The sequence below is a fragment of the Theobroma cacao genome, chromosome 7 (assembly GCF_053813885.1).
Source record: "Theobroma cacao isolate CCN51 chromosome 7, ASM5381388v1, whole genome shotgun sequence".
NCBI lineage: Eukaryota > Viridiplantae > Streptophyta > Magnoliopsida > Malvales > Malvaceae > Theobroma > Theobroma cacao.
This window is the reverse complement of record NC_142645.1, coordinates 3,728,846-3,748,057: the sequence shown is the minus strand read 5'-3', so window position 1 is coordinate 3,748,057 and position 19,212 is coordinate 3,728,846. Positions and strand designations below refer to the sequence as shown.

The following is a 19,212-nucleotide window of genomic DNA, read 5'->3' as shown; positions in this document are numbered from 1 at the left end:
TGCAAGACTAAAATGTTGAGTTTTTGGCTCCTTCATTTTGGCTGTTAATTTTCTCTGGACTGGTTTTTGTTTTCTTGGTTTTCTTCCATAACCATCGGCCTAAAAAACATTACAATATAACTACTACTTCCAACATGGTATCAAAGCTTGTTGAGGACCCTAAGGGACCCTAGCTTCATTTTTTAAACCGTTGAAAAACATTTGGTTTCTTTCCAGAATAGTAGTCACTCACTGCAAAGCTTTAACAACTTCGATTGACCAGCAATGGCTTTATCTTCCTTCAACGCTCTGGCTCCTCCGTTGTTTTTTAGAGACAACTACCCTATTTGGACAGTGAAAATGAAAGCTTACCTTCGTACCATTGCCCCGTGGGAGGTTGTTGAGATTGGCAGAGATCTCCCTGTTCTAAGGCACGCCAATTCCACTATTGTTTTCTCAACTTAAACAGCATAGTAAGGAGGTAGCAAAATGATCTTGTATCCTCTCAGTTGTATCTTGTATTCGTTTTATTTTGTTTGGAAATTGGATGGAATGCAGAACCAAACGGGACCAAACACTACCGATTTTCCCTCTTTTATGTCAGCTATTTTCCACTAAAAATTTGTGCTTAACAAGGACATTAGGAGCCAAGGGGATTAATTTGCAAGTCCATCTACTACTTGAGCCTTGTTCTTCATCTTTCCACATAAGTATTTTTATTATCATTCTACTCATGTTTAAAATTTATTAATCCATAATTGAAATCCTTTAGGATTGTAAAACAATTCATATTTTCTTGGATTTATTATCATTATTATTATTGTCCAAGATGATTTTTATTATTATTGAAAACTAGATTTATGCCCATGTAATTTGCTTTATGTCTGTAGCAATTAATAAGCAGGTTATATATGTTTCGATTTTTAAAACATAGTGTATTCTGCTTCATTTTCAGTCCCAACGAAGCATTATTTTTCCCCTTATAGTTACAATCAAAAAGATGAGGCAGGTCATTTTGATATTGAACTTGATTTCTTTAAAGGCCCTTGACTGCTCTTAAAATTTCACTTTAAATCTTGCCATACTGTATGTATTTCACTTCATTAATTGATAGTATATTCCATACCTCTTGTGAAAAAGTGAAAAGAAGAAAAAATTTAGTAGAAGCGATAAACATTTATAAATTTGCATCTTATAGCAGAATTATGAGTTTTGGAATTTTCAGTGATTAACATTTCATTTTATAATTTTTACAAAAAATTCTAAATTTGTTATAAGTAAAAAGTCAAGTATGGTCCAACCAAAATTACTTGAGCAATATTTAAACCTTTATTATGAGTAAGAATAATTTTATACATGTAATTATGTCATGTCAAGGTTCCAAGGCAGTAAACAGTACCTTGATTATCCAGATGATTCATTCTTTTAACATCTCTACAAGTTCATGGTCTTTGCTTTAAGACATAAAAAATAGATTGTGAGGACAATATTGAAGTTATGGAGACTTGGACAAGTGGCCCCATAATCAATATCCTACTTTCTCAGTCTTTGTTCAATTCTTATATGTATTATTTTGAAGCAGCTTCAAGGAAAGTGACTTCACAACTACTTTGATGACTTTGCATGGAGTTGCCGACTTTAGACTCTTATTTTCTTTCTAATATATTAAATCTCTTCATTAATGAGTAGAAATTAGACCAACAGCATATACGTAAAGAGTTTCAGCTTTATTATAACGCTGTTGATTCCCCGTCTTTCATATCAGTTACTTTTCCACATAAAATTCCAATCCTAACGAGGAGATAAAGAGGTTTGTGGCTCGGAACCTGTTGAGCTCCATCTTTCCAAATAATTTGAGCAGGTAAACAGGTTTGACATATTGTCCCCCACTATATATAGCTTTAGCCCTTGCCATCATTCTATCCTCTCCTTTGTTCATGTTGAAGAATGATGCTTAACGTGAAGAACCAGAAAGCTTTGCTGCAAGTCGAGCTTGAGAACATGCAAAATGAAGAAGACCATTTTCACGTGCCTTGGCCACGTAATTCTTTTCATTTATGCAGTTGCTATTTTAATATTGTAGTGTGTCAGTTTTTTTTTGCAGTTTTTGCAGTTTATGTCTTGTTCCTTAGTGGGTAGTTTCTAATGACCTTGTAGGCCACTAAGCACTAGGCCTGAAAGTGTCAGTTAACTTTTCATTGTTTATTTTTTATGGCTTTCCCTCTTGTACTATGAAGAACACTTACTTAATGGTATGAGTGAGTGGTTTTTGTGTGGCTTTCAACAATTCTTCTCCAATACACGTGTGTTTTGCTTTCATTCTTGAGTTCATAAATTCTTTGATTTTATTTCACATGGTATCAGAGCCCTAAGGATCTTAAGGGACCTTTTCTGTGATATTACTAAAAACATAAACTGTTATGGCTTCAGGAAGTTTCAGTGCAATAGCACCTCCAATTTTCACAGGTGACAATTACGCCATATGGGCTGTGAAAATAGAGGCATATCTTCGTGCCTTTGATTTATGGGAGCTCGTGGAAGTGGGAGGTGACACTCCAGTTATGAGACAAGCGAACCCAACAATTGCTCAGATTAAACAACACAATGAAGAGGTTGCAAAGAAATATAAAGCACTCTCTTGCATTCACTCTGCAGTGTTTGATTCAATCTTCACCAGAGTCATGACTTGTAAAAATACAAAGGAGGCTTGGGATCGTTTGAAAGAAGAGTTCCATGGTAGTGAGAGGACTCGACAAATGCAGGCTTTAAATCTGCACAGAGAGTTAGAAATTTTAAGAATGAAAGATGATGAAAGCATCAAGGAGTATTCTGACAAAATCATGAAGCTGGTGAACCAACTAAGGTTGCTTGGAGAAGACATGACTGATCGAAGGATAGTCAACAAGGTTCTTGTGAGCCTTCCAGAGAAATTTGAAGCCAAGATTTCCTCTCTGGAAGACTCTAAGGATTTATCACAGCTTACTGTGATCGAGTTGGTAAACGCCCTCCAGGCTCAAGAGCAAAGAAGGGCGATAAGACATGAAGATAATGTAGAGGGGGCCTTTATGGCCAGAAACAAAGACAAGAACTCTAACAGCAAGAAATAAGACCAGGAGAAAAGGAATTGAGATAGAAGATCCAGTGATGGAAGGCAAGGAAAACAAAAGGGTACTTTTCCATCTTTCTCATACTGCAAAAAAAAGAACCATTCTGAGAGGTTCTGCTGGTTTCGGCCAAATGTGAAATGTAGGTCGTGTAATCAGATGGGGCACGTTGAGAAAGTTTGCAAAGCAAAATGGAACAAGTCAGAAGAGAAAGCTGCTGTTGTTGAAGAAAATGAGATTGAAGAAGAAGTTTTATTCATGGCTAGGAATCCTGATATTCAAAAGAAAAGGGATACCTGGTTGATTGATAGTGGTTGCTCAAACCATGTCACTGGGAATGACGAAACCTTCCTTACCTTGAACAAAAACTTCAAGACTCAAATGGAGATTGGAAATGGAACATACTTGAAGATTTTTGGAATAGGAAAGGTAGGAGTTGATACACCAACAGGTATGAAAACAATCTCTAATGTTTTCTTTTCACCAGATGTAAGTCATAATCTGCTTAGTGTTGGCAAGTTATTAGAAGATGGCTATTCCATATGGTTCAAAGACAGATCCTGCATAATATTTGATCCAATAGGGAAAGAAATCTTAACCGTGGGTATGAGAAACAAATGTTTCCCTATCAACTTCAAAAAGATGGATCATAAAGCATATCAATGCTTAACTTCTGACAATGAACTCTGGCACAAAAGACTTGGCCATGTGAACTATGGTTCACTCAAGCAGATGTACTCAACCAATCTTGTTGATGGTCTTCCAAGGGTAAGTCAACCAGATAAAATATGTGAAGCTTGTCAATTGGGAAAGCAAAGTAGAACTCCTTTTCCTAAAATTAGCAACTCAAAAACTAGCAATAAATTGCAGTTAGTTCATTCTGATGTGGGAGGTCCAATGAAGGTAGCTTCACTTAATGGCAGTTTGTATTACTTGCTTTTTATTGATGACTTCACCAAGTATAAGTGGATTTTTTTTCTTAAAAGGAAATCTGAAGTCTATGGTAAATTTGTCAAATTCAAAGCTTTAGTGGAGAAGGAATCTAGTTGCTCTTTAAAAATTCTTAGAACTGACAATGGATCAGAGTTTACATCAGATGAGTTTGAAAATTTCTTGGCCAAAAATGGAGTGAAACATCAACTAACCGTAACATACAGCCCCCAACAAAATGGAGTCTGTGAAAGAAAAAACAGAACTCTTATTGAAATGGCCAGATGCTTGCTGTATGAAAAAGGTTTGCCTAAAAGTTTTTGGGCAGAGGCAACTAATGCATCAGTGTGTTTACTTAATATCTTGCCTACAAAAGTTTTGACTTCTCAAAGCCCCTATGAAGCCTGGCATAGGTTAAAACCTTCTATTGTCGGTTTGAAAGTATTCGGATGTGTGTGTTATGCCAAGATACCCGATGAGAAGAGAAGCAAACTTGACCCAAAATCACAGATTGCAGTTCACTTGGGATTCAGTGAAGTGTCTAAAGGATACCGACTGTATAATATTGAGACCAAGAAAATTTTTGTTAGTCGAGACGTTAGATTTGATGAGAGACTCAAATGGAGTTGGGACAAGAGTGATGTTGAACAATCATGGAATCCTAATCTGGTTGGTGATGTTTTTTTAAGTGAAAAAGAACAGGCAGAAGATTTGGAAGACGTGGAAGATGAAAGCTTAGCTGTAAGAGGTACAAGGACCTTGTAGGAGATTTATGAACGTTGCAACACAGCCATTGTTGAGCCAAACACATATCATGAAGCAGCAAAAGATGAAAAATGGGTGCAAGCCATGAACATGGAAATGGAAATGATCAAGAAAAATAAGACATGGGTTTTAGTGGACCGATCAGAAGCTCAAAATGTTATTGGTGTAAAGTGGATTTATAAAACTAAACTAAATCCAGATGGCTCAGTAAATAAATATAAGGCAAGGCTTGTGGTGAAAGGATATTCCCAGGTGTATGGAATCAATTATCTGGAGACCTTTGCTTCGGTTGCTCGGCACGACACCATACGATTGTTAGTTGCCTTGGCTGTTAAAGAGAATTGGGGCATATGGCATCTCGACGTGAAGTCTGCCTTTCTAAATGGAACACTTTCAGAAGTGATATATACTGAACAACCAGAAGGGTTCGTTGAAGCAGGAGCAGAAAGCAAGGTTTGCAAACTTATTAAGGCTTTATATGGCCTTAAGTAGGCTCCTCGAGCTTGGTATGAACGCATAGACAGTTTTTTGATTGCACAAGGATTTTTCAGGAGCATGAATGAACCCACTTTATATGTTAGAAGTTCAAATTCAATTGTGCAATTGATCATATCACTTTATGTGGATGATTTGCTTATTACAGGGCCGGATAATGCTCAACTCAACAAGTTCAAGAAACAAATGATGGCTGAGTTTGAAATGTCTGACCTTGGTAAAATGACATATTTTCTTGGCTTAGAATTTATACAAGGACCAGACTACATTTTCATTCATCAAAGCAAGTACTCAAGGGAGCTACTTAAAAGGTTTCACATGAAAGATTATAAACCGGTGGCCACTCCTTTAGCATCAGGAGTTAAACTATGTAAGGAGGATGGAGCTTCCAAAGCCTGTTGCACAACTTACAGGAGCTTGGTTGGCTGTTTATTGTACCTCACTGCTTCAAGACCGGACATCATGTTTGGCACCAGAGTTTTGTCCAGATTTATGCAAGCTCCATCAACCATACACTACTCTGCAGCCAAGCGTATGCTAAGGTACTTGAAAGGAACAACAAACTTTGGACTTAAGTTTTGCATAAATGAAAGCTATGATTTGCTTGGACATTGTGATAGTGATTGGGAAGGTAGTTTAGAGGACTCTCGAAGTACAAGTGGTTTTTGTGTTTCGTTTGGAAGTGCAGTGTTCTCTTGGAGCTCAAAAAAGCAGGAGGTAGTAGCCCAATCCTCTGCTGAGGCCGAATATATATCAGTTGCATCTGCTACAAATCAAATTTTATGGTTGAGGAAAATCCTTGAAGACTTGGGTTTCAATCAACAAGGAGCCACTACACTGTTAGTTGACAACCAGTCAGCTATAACAATGGCTAAAAACCCCGTTCACCATGGAAGAACAAAGCATATACGGGTGAAATACCATGCTATACGTGAAGCTGTCAAAATTGGAGATATATTTCTCAAGCATTGCAGGACTGATGATCAATTGGCAGATGTTCTCACCAAAAGCTTGGGAAAAGACAAATTCGAGCTGTTTCGAGAAAGATTGGGAGTTCTTCAAGTTAAGCCTCAAGAAGGTGTGTTGAAGAATGATGCTTAACGTGAAGAACCAGAGAGCTTTGCTGCAAGTCGAGCTTGAGAACATGCAAAATGAAGAAGACCATTTTCACGTGCCTTGGCCACGTAATTCTTTTTATTTATGCAGTTGCTATTTTAATATTGTAGTGTGTCAGTTTTTTTTGCAGTTTTTGCAGTTTATGTCTTGTTCCTTAGTGGGTAGTTTCTAATGGCCTTGTAGGCCACTAAGCACTAGGCCTGAAAGTGTCAGTTAACTTTTCATTGTTTATTTTTTATGGTTTTCCCTCTTGTACTATGAAGAACACTTACTTAATGGTATGAGTGAGTGGCTTTTGTGTGGCTTTCAACAATTCTTCTCCAATACACGTGTGTTTTGCTTTCATTCTTGAGTTCATAAATTCTTTGATTTTCTTTCACAGTTCTTCCACTACTGATTTCTTAAATTTCTTTCTGGGATATGTTTGTTTGCTGGATGGGAGAAACAAAAGAACAAAAAAAAAATTCGAAATTAATTAAGGTTGAATTGTTTGATATATATATATATATATATATATATATATGAGAAAGCTCCTTTTGTTTGAGTGATGTCATGTGTTCACAACAACATGAACTTTCAAGCCCTTAAGAAGATACCGTATGTAATGTAATGGACATAGTTTTACCCTTGCCACTTTGTTCGATATTACATGACCGAAACATAAACTCAAGCAAAAATTAACTTAGTATTCATTGTTTTTGCATTACAGAGAGTAGCTTACATGGAGCTTGTAGGAACAATCCTTGAAGTGGTAAAGTGCTTGGGGGGTCCAGCCTGCAGATACTTGGATAATCACCTAAAACTTGAAGAACATGTGAATGAACTTAGGAGAGGATTGAGTGATCTAAATATTAGAAGGCAAGATATAGAATTAAGAAAAGAAGCAGAGATTCGTTACAGAAAAGTGGTGAAGAAAGAAGTGGAGAAATGGTTTGATGATGTACAAAGGATGAATACTGAAACGCAGAAGATAGAAGAAAAGTTTGGTGCTGTATCCTACTTCTCACGTGCTCCCCTAGCAAAACTTGTTTGCCGAAAGATTAAAGAAGTGAAGGCAATTTACCAACAAGGTAGTTTCCCTGAGGGTGTGGCAGTTGATGGGCCTGCAGCTGTTGGGTTGACATTCCCAACAACAAAATTAGAAGGTGAAATTGATGTAAAAGAACGAATTTGGACATACTTGATGGAGGATGATGAGGTTGGAATGATTGGAGTATGTGGAATGGGTGGTATAGGGAAAACTACTATCATGAAGCATATCAACAATCAGTTGCTGAAGGAGAATTGGTTTGAGAAAGTGGTTTGGGTTACAGTATCAAAAGAACTTAATGTTTTCAAATTGCAAGAAGGTATTGCACAAGTAATGGATACATCTCTTCCTGAAAATGAATTAGAACGAGCAACTGAATTAATAAAAATTTTGGAAGGAAAGAGACATGTGCTGATTTTAGATGATGTTTGGCAAAGATTTTCTCTACTTGACATGGGAATTCCGGTGCCAACATTACAGAATGGGAGCAAACTGGTACTCACTAGTAGATCCATTGAGGTCTGTAAAGCTATGGGTTGTAAGGTAGTCAAAGTGCAGCCTCTTCCGAACCAGGAATCTTTGAACTTATTCTTAAATCATGTGGGGCATAGAGTTTTAGAAGATCCAACTTTAGAAGACATTGTGAAACTTATTGTTGAGCAATGTGGTGGTCTACCACTTGCCATTGTGACTATAGCAGGTAGCATGAAGAGAGTAAATGATATTTGTGAGTGGAGGAATGCATTAAATGAATTACGTGAACGGGTAAAAAGTGTGAAGGGATCAGATGTTGAAATATTTGAGTGTTTGATGTTTAGTTTTGACCGTTTGGAAGATTCAAAAATCCAAAATTGTTTTCTATATTGTTCCTTATATCCTGAAGACTGTGGAATTGAAAGATTGGAGTTGATAGAGAAATGGATCGATGAGGGACTCCTTGGTGAATTAGAGACCAGGCAAGCAATGCATGACAGAGGCCATACAATTTTAAACAAGCTTGAAAATAATTGCTTGTTGGAGAGAGCTACAGATACTTATGACTTCAGGAGAAACGTTAAGATGCATGATGTCTTAAGAGACATGGCATTGTTTATTAGAAGTGTTGATCGACCATTCATGGTGAAAGCTGGTCTGCAGATGAAGGAACTACCTAGGGAGCATGAATGGACAAGCAATCTTGAAAAGGTATCCTTGATGAATAATTCATTATCAGAAATTCCTCCTTACATATCACCTAAATGCCATAATTTGTCAACCTTATTATTGCAAAAAAAATGAACTTGGAAGATTCCAGAATCTTTCTTTGAGGACCTACATAGGCTAAAAATTCTGGATCTTTCTTTTACTAGAATTTCTGATCTGCCCAATTCTGTATCTGACTTGGACAATCTTGTTGCATTGGTACTTCGAAATTGTAACAAGTTAAGATATGTGTGTTCGTTAGCAAAGCTTAAATCCCTCAGAAAGTTAGATCTTTTTAATACAGCTATCAAGGAGGTTCCTCATGGTATAGAAATGTTAACAAACCTTACATATCTTAATCTATATTCAAAGTATCTAAATGAGCTACCAATGGGAATACTACCCAAGTTTTCTCAGCTCCAACACTTGGCAACAACCTTGAATCTAAAAGGAGAGGAAGCAGCCAAACTGAGGAAGCTTGAGGTTTTCTTGGGGTGCTTTTTTGAGTTGCAAGACTTTGAGGAATACACCAAGTCCATATTGGATCAAGGGCCAAACAATTACTTGGTTGCAGTGGGATCACCTAAGCCTGACTACTTTTACTTCGATGATGGGTCAAGGTTTTTTCAGAATCCTAAGTCTAATAAAGAGGTATGTTTTATCAACTGCAAGATGGGGAGGGAAGATCTTGTATTGCTCCCAAATGACCTGCATTATCTGAGTATTGAGCAGTGCCATGATCTCAAAAGCTTAAGCAATATTTGTTTGTTGCATCAAGGAGATGCGTTGAAGACATGTTATGTTAGGAAGTGTGAAGGGATAAAGTGCTTGATTGACCGTCATTATCTTCTTGTAACTCACTCCAGAACATTGAGAAGCTACAGCTTGAGGATTTGTGCAACTTGCGCCAACTTGCGAAAGTAGAAGCAGCATTTGTATCTCCATCCCACATTCCATTACGACCTGCCATTTTCTCTTCTCTCAAAAGTTTTTACTTGAGAAACTGTTCAAGTATGAAGAAGCTGTGTTCACTTAAGCTGTTGCAGGGTCTTCAAAACTTGGAGGAAATAGATGTCAGCCTTTGTGAAAAAATGGAGCAAATAATAGAATCAGAAGAGCAGGGAGAAAATAACAGAGGAGAAGGAAGGGCTACCAGCATAACATTTATTCTTCCCAAATTAAGGAAACTTTCCTTGTTCAAATTACCAGAGCTGAAAAGCATTTGTGGTTTTGGACTTATGATTCCTACAAATTCTCTTCAATATCTTGAGGTAATGGAATGTCGGAAGTTAAAAAGGATCCCCTTATCGCTTCCCCTGCTTGAAAATGAACTACCATCTCCTCCCACTCCTCCTGTTGAGCAAATCGTTTTATATCCAGAAGAATGGTGGGAATCACTGGAATGGGATGATCCTAATGTCAAGGAAATGCTATTGCCTTTTCATTTGGCTGAACACAGCTTCTCGTCTGGTAATCGTCTTGCTTCCTTCTTAAAACTACAAAATTTCAATTATTAGCTTCTGTTTTTGGTCAAAAAACAGTTTCTGATTTTAGTTCGTACTATTGACAGAAAAAATTCCACTTCTTGATCGATTGCACACCTAAACTATCAGACCAAAACAAAAGCTTAACTTAATGTTGATGGGTTAAGGATAATTTAACCCACTTCTTGATGGGTAGTGTATTTGGCTTTGTTATATTATTGGTGGAGATAATATGTGGAAAGAAGAATAGAGGTTTTATCAACCAGACAAAAGTGTTGAGCCTTGTTGGACATGTAAGTGCTTTGAAATGTTTTATCATTTAACTAATTATGTTTTCTAACTGATAAATGACAAAATGGTTTTGATATGCATCAGGAATGGAGATTTTGGAAAGAGTAAAGACCATTTGAACTTGCAGATGATCCACTTTCTTAGGGGAGTCCTCAGCTCTATCAGAAGTGATGAGGTGCATCCACATTAGTCTGTTGTGTGTGCAGCAGCAATTTTTGAGGACTATTTGAGAAGAACTATTTTGAAGATCTTCAACAATGAAATGACCGTCACACTGCATAAATATCTTTACTGAATGATTTTCATCATCATCTTGTACCTTCTATTTCTATAAATTTTGTGAATTAGTCACATTTAGAACCTTAGAGGTTGAAATTCCATTTCTCAAGTCTAATAATCTGATATGGCTCATTAACTGAAAAATCAATCAAGGACAAACAATCTGGTTAACTCAGTGGAAAACTTCTGGTTGAAGCATGATGCTAAAGCTCCATCAAACAACAGGGCAATTCATTTCCTGCCTCCATATAAAATGGACTAAATTCAGTAGATCATAACGTATTTCATTCTGTGCATAGTCAAATCTTTCTATTGCAGATTAGGATACTTAATTTTCAGTTTTAAGGTTGGAATAATTCTCTTTATAAATTATAAATTCAGATTAATGTAATAAGTCTATTACAGAACACAGAACACCTGGAATGGGAATCTGTCATGCAAAATTGTATAATTTAGATAGATATCTTAAAGAATTAGATAATTTCTTGTCCGGTTCGTATGAAAGACAGGAAAAGTGATTCTATGAGATAAGGAAATCCAATTAGTGCCCCACAAGTCACCAATCATGACTCCCTATTTCTCAAACTTTTTCATATTTTATTTCGCCACTAACACAAAGTAATTTAATCGTACAAGTTTACCTTGGATTAATTCTTCTCGGCTGCTTTCTTTTTTCCAAACAATTAAAGTAGCTTAGGTTATTGTTTCTTTAAGAAAAATGAACAAATGTTCACTCTCACTTTATCATCTTTAATTTACTTTATTTCAAAGCAGCTTTAAGGGTAGCGACCCCGAAACCAATGTCATGATTTGCATTTACTTATTGGTCATTCTTGGGACTTTGGTTGGAGGAATATTTGAAATGAACTATTTTGAAGCAGTTTCACGGGGCGGCCGTGAATCATCTTCAACAATGAAATGACCGTTACACTGCATCAATATCTTTACCTACTGATTTTCATAATCATCTTGTACCTTATATTTCTAATATTTTGTGAATTAGTGACATTTAGAACCTTAGAAGTTGAAGATCCATTTCTCATGTCTAATAATCTGATATGGCTTATTAACTGAAAAATCAATCAAGGAAGTAACAATCTGGTTAACTCAATGGAAAACTGCTGGTTGAAGTATGATCCTGATGCTCGCTCAAACAACAAGGTACTAACAATCCAGGTTACCGTAAATAGGCGGAATGTGATGAGCTGGCTCAGCGTGTTGAAGCCTTAAAAGAAGGGAATGCCAATCTTAGATCCGAAGTGAGTCGTATCAAACGCGAGTATGAGCAGCTTCTTGCAGAGAATACCTCTCTCAAGGAGAGGCTATGGGAAATTCCTGGGCACGAGGATCTGAAATCTTGTAGGAATGACCAACAAACAATTAATGATGGGCAAACAGAGCTTGTGCAGGGTAATCACTAGGATTCATACACCCTGTCTCATGCCTCTTTCCGGAAGCATAACCCTGTTAATTTATTGTGCAAATAATGATCTGCACAGCATGTTTAAATTTTATCAAAACTGACCTTGATAGTTTTTAGGTTTCCTTTATCTCTTATAATCCATCATAACCTATTTCATTCTGTGCATAGTCAAATCCTTTAATAACAGATTGGGGTACTTAATTTTTATTTTTCAGGTTGGATTAATTCTCTTTATAAATTATAAATTCAGATTAATATGGTAAGTGTATTGCAGAATACTTGGAAGAGAAATCTGTCATACAGAATTGCATAATTTAGATAGATATCTTAAAGAAATGGATAGCTTCTTGTCCGGTTCGTGTGAAAGATAGGAAATGAGGTAAATGATGGAGAAATAGGAAAAGTGATTCTATGAGATATGAAAGTCCAATTACTGCCCCACAAGTCACAAATCATGACTCCCTATTTCTCTAACTTTTTCATATTTTATTTCGCAACAAACATGGATGAATTTTCAATTGCTTCACCTTTCCTTAACTTCTCTTTTACTAACTAATTTAGTCGTACAAGTTTACCTTGGATTCTTCTCGGTTGCTTCCTTTTTTCCAACAATTAAAATAGCTTAGGTTATTGCTTCTTAAGAAAAATGAACAAGTGTTCACTCTTACTTTATCATCTTTTATTTTATTTATATTTTCTTTAGTTTAAAGCAGCTTTAAGGGAAATGACCCCGAAACCAATGTCATGACTTGCATTGACTTATTGACTTGCATGGACTTTAATTCTTTTTTGCTTCATGATTCGTTAATTCTCTTCTTATATCATATTAGGCTTTTCTTTTTTTGCAGGGAGATCATCTGATTGTTGCTGCTATTTTTCTTGATTGTTTTTCAAATTTATTAAAGGCTTTCTGAGGATAGAAGTACCACTTCATTGTCTCACTGAACCAAGTAAGTTGTCTGTACTTATAATTTATGTTTATCTTTGATAACATTAATTAATCAGAATCTTAAATTCATCTTACCATAACCTCCATGTTAAATATTAAAACACAAGTTGGGCATTTACTTTAGTTTCCACATAAACATTCATCTTGCCCTCTTTTCAATAATTCATTATTCATTTTTTTCCTTATAGAGGATAATTTGGAAGGAGATCTGCTTGTTGTTGTTTTCTTGATAAATTTTTGTAAGGAGATCTTAGTTTCCTCCTATCATAAAATTAATCGAGACCTCTAAGGATCGGAGAAGTACCAACTCATCTGCTTCACTTGACCAGGTAATTATGCTTCTAGTCCCTTAATTAGGTGAAAAATAATTATATTAAATGAAAACTGAAAATGAATAATTTTGAGTAGTTTAGCACATAAAAGTTTCACTTTTATTGATTCTAGTAACTTTCCTTGTTAAATTTATGTCAGTTTGTTTCTTGCTTAAGGAGTTGGTGCTTAACAAAGAGCCAAGGAGGTTTGTGGATCTTTTTAATTGACTTTTGGGCTTCATCTTTCCAAATAAATTGAAAAATAAATCAGGTATTTTGAATCTCATTCCACTCTCTACTTTATTTCCACAATTATTTTTTAAGTGTCTTTTTGGATATATATATATATATTATTGTCTTCACAAGTTTTCTTGTTTTAATTATCTTATCAAAAAGATATATCATAAGCTTGCTCCTGAAAATCCCTGCAAATCTTTTATAAGGAGATATTTGTCAAATTCCCCATAATTAGTCTAATTTGCCTCCTCCCCATTAAAATATATAATTATGCAAAGGTTCTTATATGAATGAAGTATCATGTACCTTATAAATTTGTGATTCTTTGCTTAAATCCCATAATTAAACTACGTTGCCTCCACCCCTTTAAAATAACAAAACCCTCATTGAACTGAGACAGAGAAACAAATATTAATAAACAAGTTGGGCATTTCATCTTGCTTTAGAGTTTCCTGTAGATGACTAATTGCACTCACTTGCCCACTTTTAATAATTCATTCTCTTCTCATAAAAGGATTTTGCATGGAGAGACATATGATATTGCTCTTTTCTTCACAAACTTTATAAGGAGATATTAATCTTCCCTTCTTCCACAAATTTAACCAAGTGATTGAACTATCTACTCCTTTATATTATTAATGTGGTAATGATCAAAATAAGAACCATATATAAATATGATATATTCAAGAATTCGTGATGGTTCTTAAATGGGGGAAATGAATACTATATATAAATAGTACATATATTCATCTAGATATAAATAGTTTTAGAAATGTAAATATTATACTCAAAGATGAATGGATGGTGGAAACAAAACCTTCTTGTTTCTAATAATGTTTTCAAAAACTTTGTGTTTTTTCTTCAGAAGAATTGGTGAAAATTTTTTATTTACTAACATTTTTTCCTAACATATTCTAGATATATAATATTCTATGAAAAATATAGAATTTTAGTATAGGGAGGGACTAGTGTATGTCATATGGAGACGTAATTTATGTTGGTTTATTAAACTACAGGAATAGCTTATATGGAGCTCATAGGGTCAATTTTTGAAGTGATAAAGTGCTTTGGTGGTCCAACCTGTACATACGTAGATCATCACCGGAAACTTGAAGAACATATGAATGATCTTCGCAGACAAATGAATGATCTAAATACTCGAAAGCAAGACCTTGAATTAAGAAAGGAAGCAGAGCTTCGTTGCAGAAAAGTGGTGAAGAAAGAAGTGGAGAATTGGTTTGGAGATGTACAAAGGGTTAATACTAAAATGGAAGAGATTGAAAAGAAGTTCCATGATGTTTCATACTTTTTACGTGGCCGTCTAGGAAAATGTATTTCTCAAAAGATTAAAGAAGTAAAGGATATTTACCAACAGGGTAGTTTCCCTGACGGTGTGGCAGTTGATGGGCCTCCAACCCCCGGGGTGACGTTACCAACACCAAATCTAGAAGGTGAAATCAATGTAAAAGAGCAAATTTGGGAGTATTTGATGGGTGACAAGGTTGGAATAATTGGAGTATGTGGAATGGGTGGTATAGGGAAAACTACCATCATGAAGCATATCAATAATCAATTATTGAAGGATAATGGGTTTGATACTGTGATATGGGTCACCGTATCAAAAGAATTGAATATTTTCAAATTGCAAGAAGATATCGCAGATTCTCTGAAACAATCTCTTCCAAAAGGTGAATTGCAACGAGCAGCAACACTAAAAAATATTTTGGAGGGAAAGCGATATGTGTTGATCTTAGATGATGTTTGGAAACAATTTTCTCTATTGGATGTGGGAATCCTTGAACCAACATTAGGTGTGGAGAGAAAAGTTGTACTTACTAGCAGATCGATTGAGGTCTGTAAATCTATGAGTTGCAAGGTGGTCAAAGTTCAACCGCTTTCAAAGAAGGAGTCCATGAACTTATTCTTAGATCATGTGGGACATAGTGTTGTGCAAGATCAAAATTTAAAAGACATTGTCAACAAAATTCTTGAGCAATGTGGCGGTTTACCACTTAGCATTTTGACAATAGCCGGGTGCATGAAAGGGGTAGATGATATTTGTGAGTGGAGGAATGCACTAACTGAATTAGAGGAGCGTGTGAAAAGTGTAAAAGGATCAGATATTGAAATATATGAGCATTTGAAGTTTAGTTATGATCATTTGGTAGATCCAAAAGTTCAAAATTGTTTCTTATATTGTTCTTTGTATCCGGAAGATTTTGCAATACTAAAAGTGAACTTAATTGAAAATTGGATAGATGAGGGACTCCTTGATGTCTTAGAGACTAGACAAGCAATGCATTACAGAGGCCATAGCATTTTAAATAAGCTTGAAAATAATTGCTTGTTAGAGAGAACTACAACTTGTTATGGGGAAGCAATTAAGATGCATGATGTTTTGAGAGACATGGCATTGTATATTAAAGGTCATCGGTTCTTGGTAAAAGCTGGTATGCAATTGAAGGAACCACCAAGTGAGCAGGAATGGACAGTGAGTGCTGAGAAGGTTTCCTTGATGGATAATCCAAAGTTAGAAGTTCCTCCTCACATATCATTTGAATGCCCTCATTTGTCAACCTTGATATTGCAATATTGCTGCTTAAGAACGATTCCGGAATCTTTGTTTAAGCACATGCCTGGGCTAAATGTTTTAGATCTTTCTGGTAATAATATTGTGGATCTACCCAATTCCATCTCTATCTTGAAAAATCTCAATGCATTGATACTTGCTTATTGTAACATGTTGAAATATCTGCCTTCCTTAGCAGAGCTCAGAACATTGAGAAAGTTGGACCTCTATGATACAAGAATTAAAGAGATTCCTCATGGTATGGAAATGTTAAAAAACCTCAGATATCTGTATCTATGGTCAGTGAATCTAAAGCAGCTACCGGTAGGAATATTACCGGTGATTTCTCATATCCAATGTTTAATATTACAAGGGCTGCAAGTAATGGGAGAAGAAGTAGGCAAATTGAGGAAGCTTGAGTATGTTTCATGTTCATTTTCTGACATGCAAGAGTTTAAGAAATATGCAGAGTCTATACAAGGTAAATGGCCTACAGATTTCTATTTTGAAGTGGGATCTTTTGCGGTGAAACCTTTTAGGTTTTGCCCCGATTTCAAACAAATTCTGAGAAGGCTAATATGTGAGAATTGCGAGATGGAGAGGTTTGATGATATAGTGGACCCATTTGACCTTGATACTATATGTATTCGTAAGTGTGACGATTTCAAATGTTTAAGCAATATTCCTTTGTTTCGTACGGCAACTGCCTTGACGTGTTCTATTAACGAGTGTGAAGGGATAGAGTGTGTGGTTGACTTGTCATTATCAGCTTGCAACGCACTTCAGAACATTGAGTATCTATTCCTTGAGAAACTGTGCAACTTGCGTGAACTTGTGAGGGTAGGAGTGGCGGCTGAATTTGAATCTACCTCTCATGCTCCAACACCACCTGCCACCTTCTCTTCTCTTAAACTATTACAACTGTGTTGTTGTTCGAGGATTAAGAAGTTGCTTCCAGTTGAGCTGTTGCAGGGTCTCCAAAACTTAGAGACAATTGATATTGTCCTTTGTGAAGAAATGGAGGAAATAATTGCATCAGAAGAAAATCACAAAGGAGAAGGAACAACATTCATTCTTCCCAAATTAAAATCATTGCGGTTGGACGAGTTACCAAAATTGAAAAGCATTTGCACTGGTGGAATTATGATTTCTTCAGATTCTCTCCAACAGCTTTTTATATACAAATGTCCAGAACTGAAGAGGATCCCTTTGTCTCTTCCCCTTCTTGAAAAAGGGCAACCATCTCCTCCTCCTTTTCTAAAAACTATCATTGTAGATACAAGAGAATGGTGGGAATCAGTGGAATGGGATCAGCCTGATGTTGAGGATGTCCTTTCTCCCTTTGTTACATATTATTTAGAATGAGATGGAGAAGAGCTGTTCCATTAAATGTGCATCCAAGGCTCTCAGTGGTAAAGTCCTTCGCTTCTTATCAAAACTGCAAACATTCTCAGTTTCTTCTCATCCACATTCTGTTTTTATTTTTAGTCATTTATCTGTTTCTGATTTAATGTTGTTGTTTCTGTAGATGGACACAGGAAATTGCTAGCGCGCAGCTTCCAAGGATTAAATGAGTATAGTGTAAATATTCTCTACATCAACTAACACCCTTCAATCTGTCTTCTTGGATAGGAGATTTTGCTAGTGGCTATCTTCCTTGGCTTTGTTTCATCTCTGCTTTGTTCTCCTGATTTTAACCCACAAATTTTGGAGGACTGCTGCAATATCAAGCCACTACACTACAGTGTTTACTCCTTTTTTCTTAATTAGAATTTTGAATTAGGGCATCATTTGATCTTTGGACTAATTATTTTGTTTCATTCTCTTATCTTTATGTTTCACATTGTTATTTTTACTTCCGCTTCTTAATTTTCTTTTCCTCAAAGCTATAAATTCACACGTAAAACCTTTATTAAGATGCAAAAGTAAACATTAATACTTTTAAAAACTGAAAGAAATTACTATAATTTAACTTTGATGGATGAGAAAATGTATAATTTTAGGTATGTATATATAATAAACAATAATAATATTAGAATTGGTATTGCAAAGTATAAGTTTGAATAGATATTATTCTTTCCTTTACTTTTGTTACTAATCTTGAGCTGAGAGATGATAAAAGGTTTTCAATTTGCTGCAGGCATGGAGATTATGAGAGGAAGGCAGGCCTGTTGAACTTGCTGATCATTTCATTAGGAGTGTCCTGCAATCTATCAGAAGTGAGACGATGCATCCACATTGGTCTTTTATGCGTACAACAACTTGCTGAGGACGGACCAACTATGTCATCTGTGATTCTTATAATGTTGGGAATTGAATTGCCTCAGCCCAAACGACGTGGGCTTTTTGTTTCTCAGCTGTCCCCCTAAAGCAGATTCTTCATCTGGCAAGCCTGGATCATTCTCGATGAATGAAACTACCGCATCAATGTTGGAGGTTCGTTAGGGAGTTGAATCCTCATATCTCTCATGCTACAAACTCTCTTTATATACTGTTCATGAGAGTACGCTTTGTGTTATGTTTTAATAATCGAGTGATTGCATTCCCAGTTGACCCTTTGGATTTGTGCTTTTAAAGGAAATGCCTACTGGTCAGAAGTGGTTGATGAATTGGAAATTATTTAATACAAGTCAGTGAAGTTATGTTTGTCCAATGAAGAGAATGATTAGAGGAATAAGCTTCATACAACTAAGAAATACCAATGTTAATAATTTGTTTGCTGCTGCAGTTTGTGTACAGTTCATTGATCAAGAGTCATTCAATCACATCATCTTAAAGAAAGAACGCATGATCAACTCACCTGGTATTTGCATTTTATACATCAACCATACCAAAAATCTCGAATAGAAATCATTGATGATGTTAACCATAATTCTGATAAAACTCCTTCTTTCAGGCCAACAATGTAAAACAAGAAAAGATCAGAGAAGAAATACTGGTAAAAATTCCACTTCTTGATCGATTGCGTACCCAAGCGATAAGACCAAAACAAAAGCTCAACTTAACCCACTTCTTGCTGGGTAGTGTCTTTGGGTTTGGTATTTATTATTGCTGGAGATAATATGTGT

At 35.8% G+C, this 19,212-nt stretch overlaps 2 protein-coding genes and 1 pseudogene across 3 annotated transcripts; all 3 read left to right on the top strand.

Moving 5' to 3' along the window:
- Nucleotides 1–1,621: 1,621 nt before the first annotated feature.
- Nucleotides 1,622–10,773, top strand: LOC108662944 (putative disease resistance protein At1g61300; annotated as a pseudogene). Its single transcript, XR_016027386.1, has 3 exons — nt 1,622–1,848; nt 7,099–10,071; nt 10,461–10,773. The product of XR_016027386.1 is annotated as a putative disease resistance protein At1g61300 (transcript).
- LOC148761463 (uncharacterized) lies at nt 2,400–3,086 on the top strand. The gene has a single exon (XM_088808258.1). It carries the CDS (start codon nt 2,400–2,402, stop codon nt 3,084–3,086), a length of 687 nt encoding a protein of 228 aa, XP_088664384.1.
- A 2,009-nt stretch (nt 10,774–12,782) lies between the features above and the next one.
- LOC108662961 (disease resistance protein RPS5-like) lies at nt 12,783–19,205 on the top strand. The gene is made up of 8 exons (XM_088807981.1): nt 12,783–13,028; nt 13,216–13,356; nt 13,499–13,609; nt 14,592–17,556; nt 17,673–17,725; nt 18,285–18,580; nt 18,873–18,947; nt 19,041–19,205. Exon 4 carries the CDS (start codon nt 14,603–14,605, stop codon nt 17,507–17,509), a length of 2,907 nt encoding a protein of 968 aa, XP_088664107.1. The 5' UTR covers nt 12,783–13,028; nt 13,216–13,356; nt 13,499–13,609; nt 14,592–14,602; the 3' UTR covers nt 17,510–17,556; nt 17,673–17,725; nt 18,285–18,580; nt 18,873–18,947; nt 19,041–19,205.
- Nucleotides 19,206–19,212: the final 7 nt, after the last annotated feature.

What these genes read in the sequence shown, in the direction of transcription:
- LOC148761463 (XM_088808258.1), top strand. Translation starts at nt 2,400, where the DNA reads ATGGCTTCAGGAAGTTTCAGTGCAATAGCACCTCCAATTTTCACAGGT.
- LOC108662961 (XM_088807981.1), top strand. Translation starts at nt 14,603, where the DNA reads ATGGAGCTCATAGGGTCAATTTTTGAAGTGATAAAGTGCTTTGGTGGT.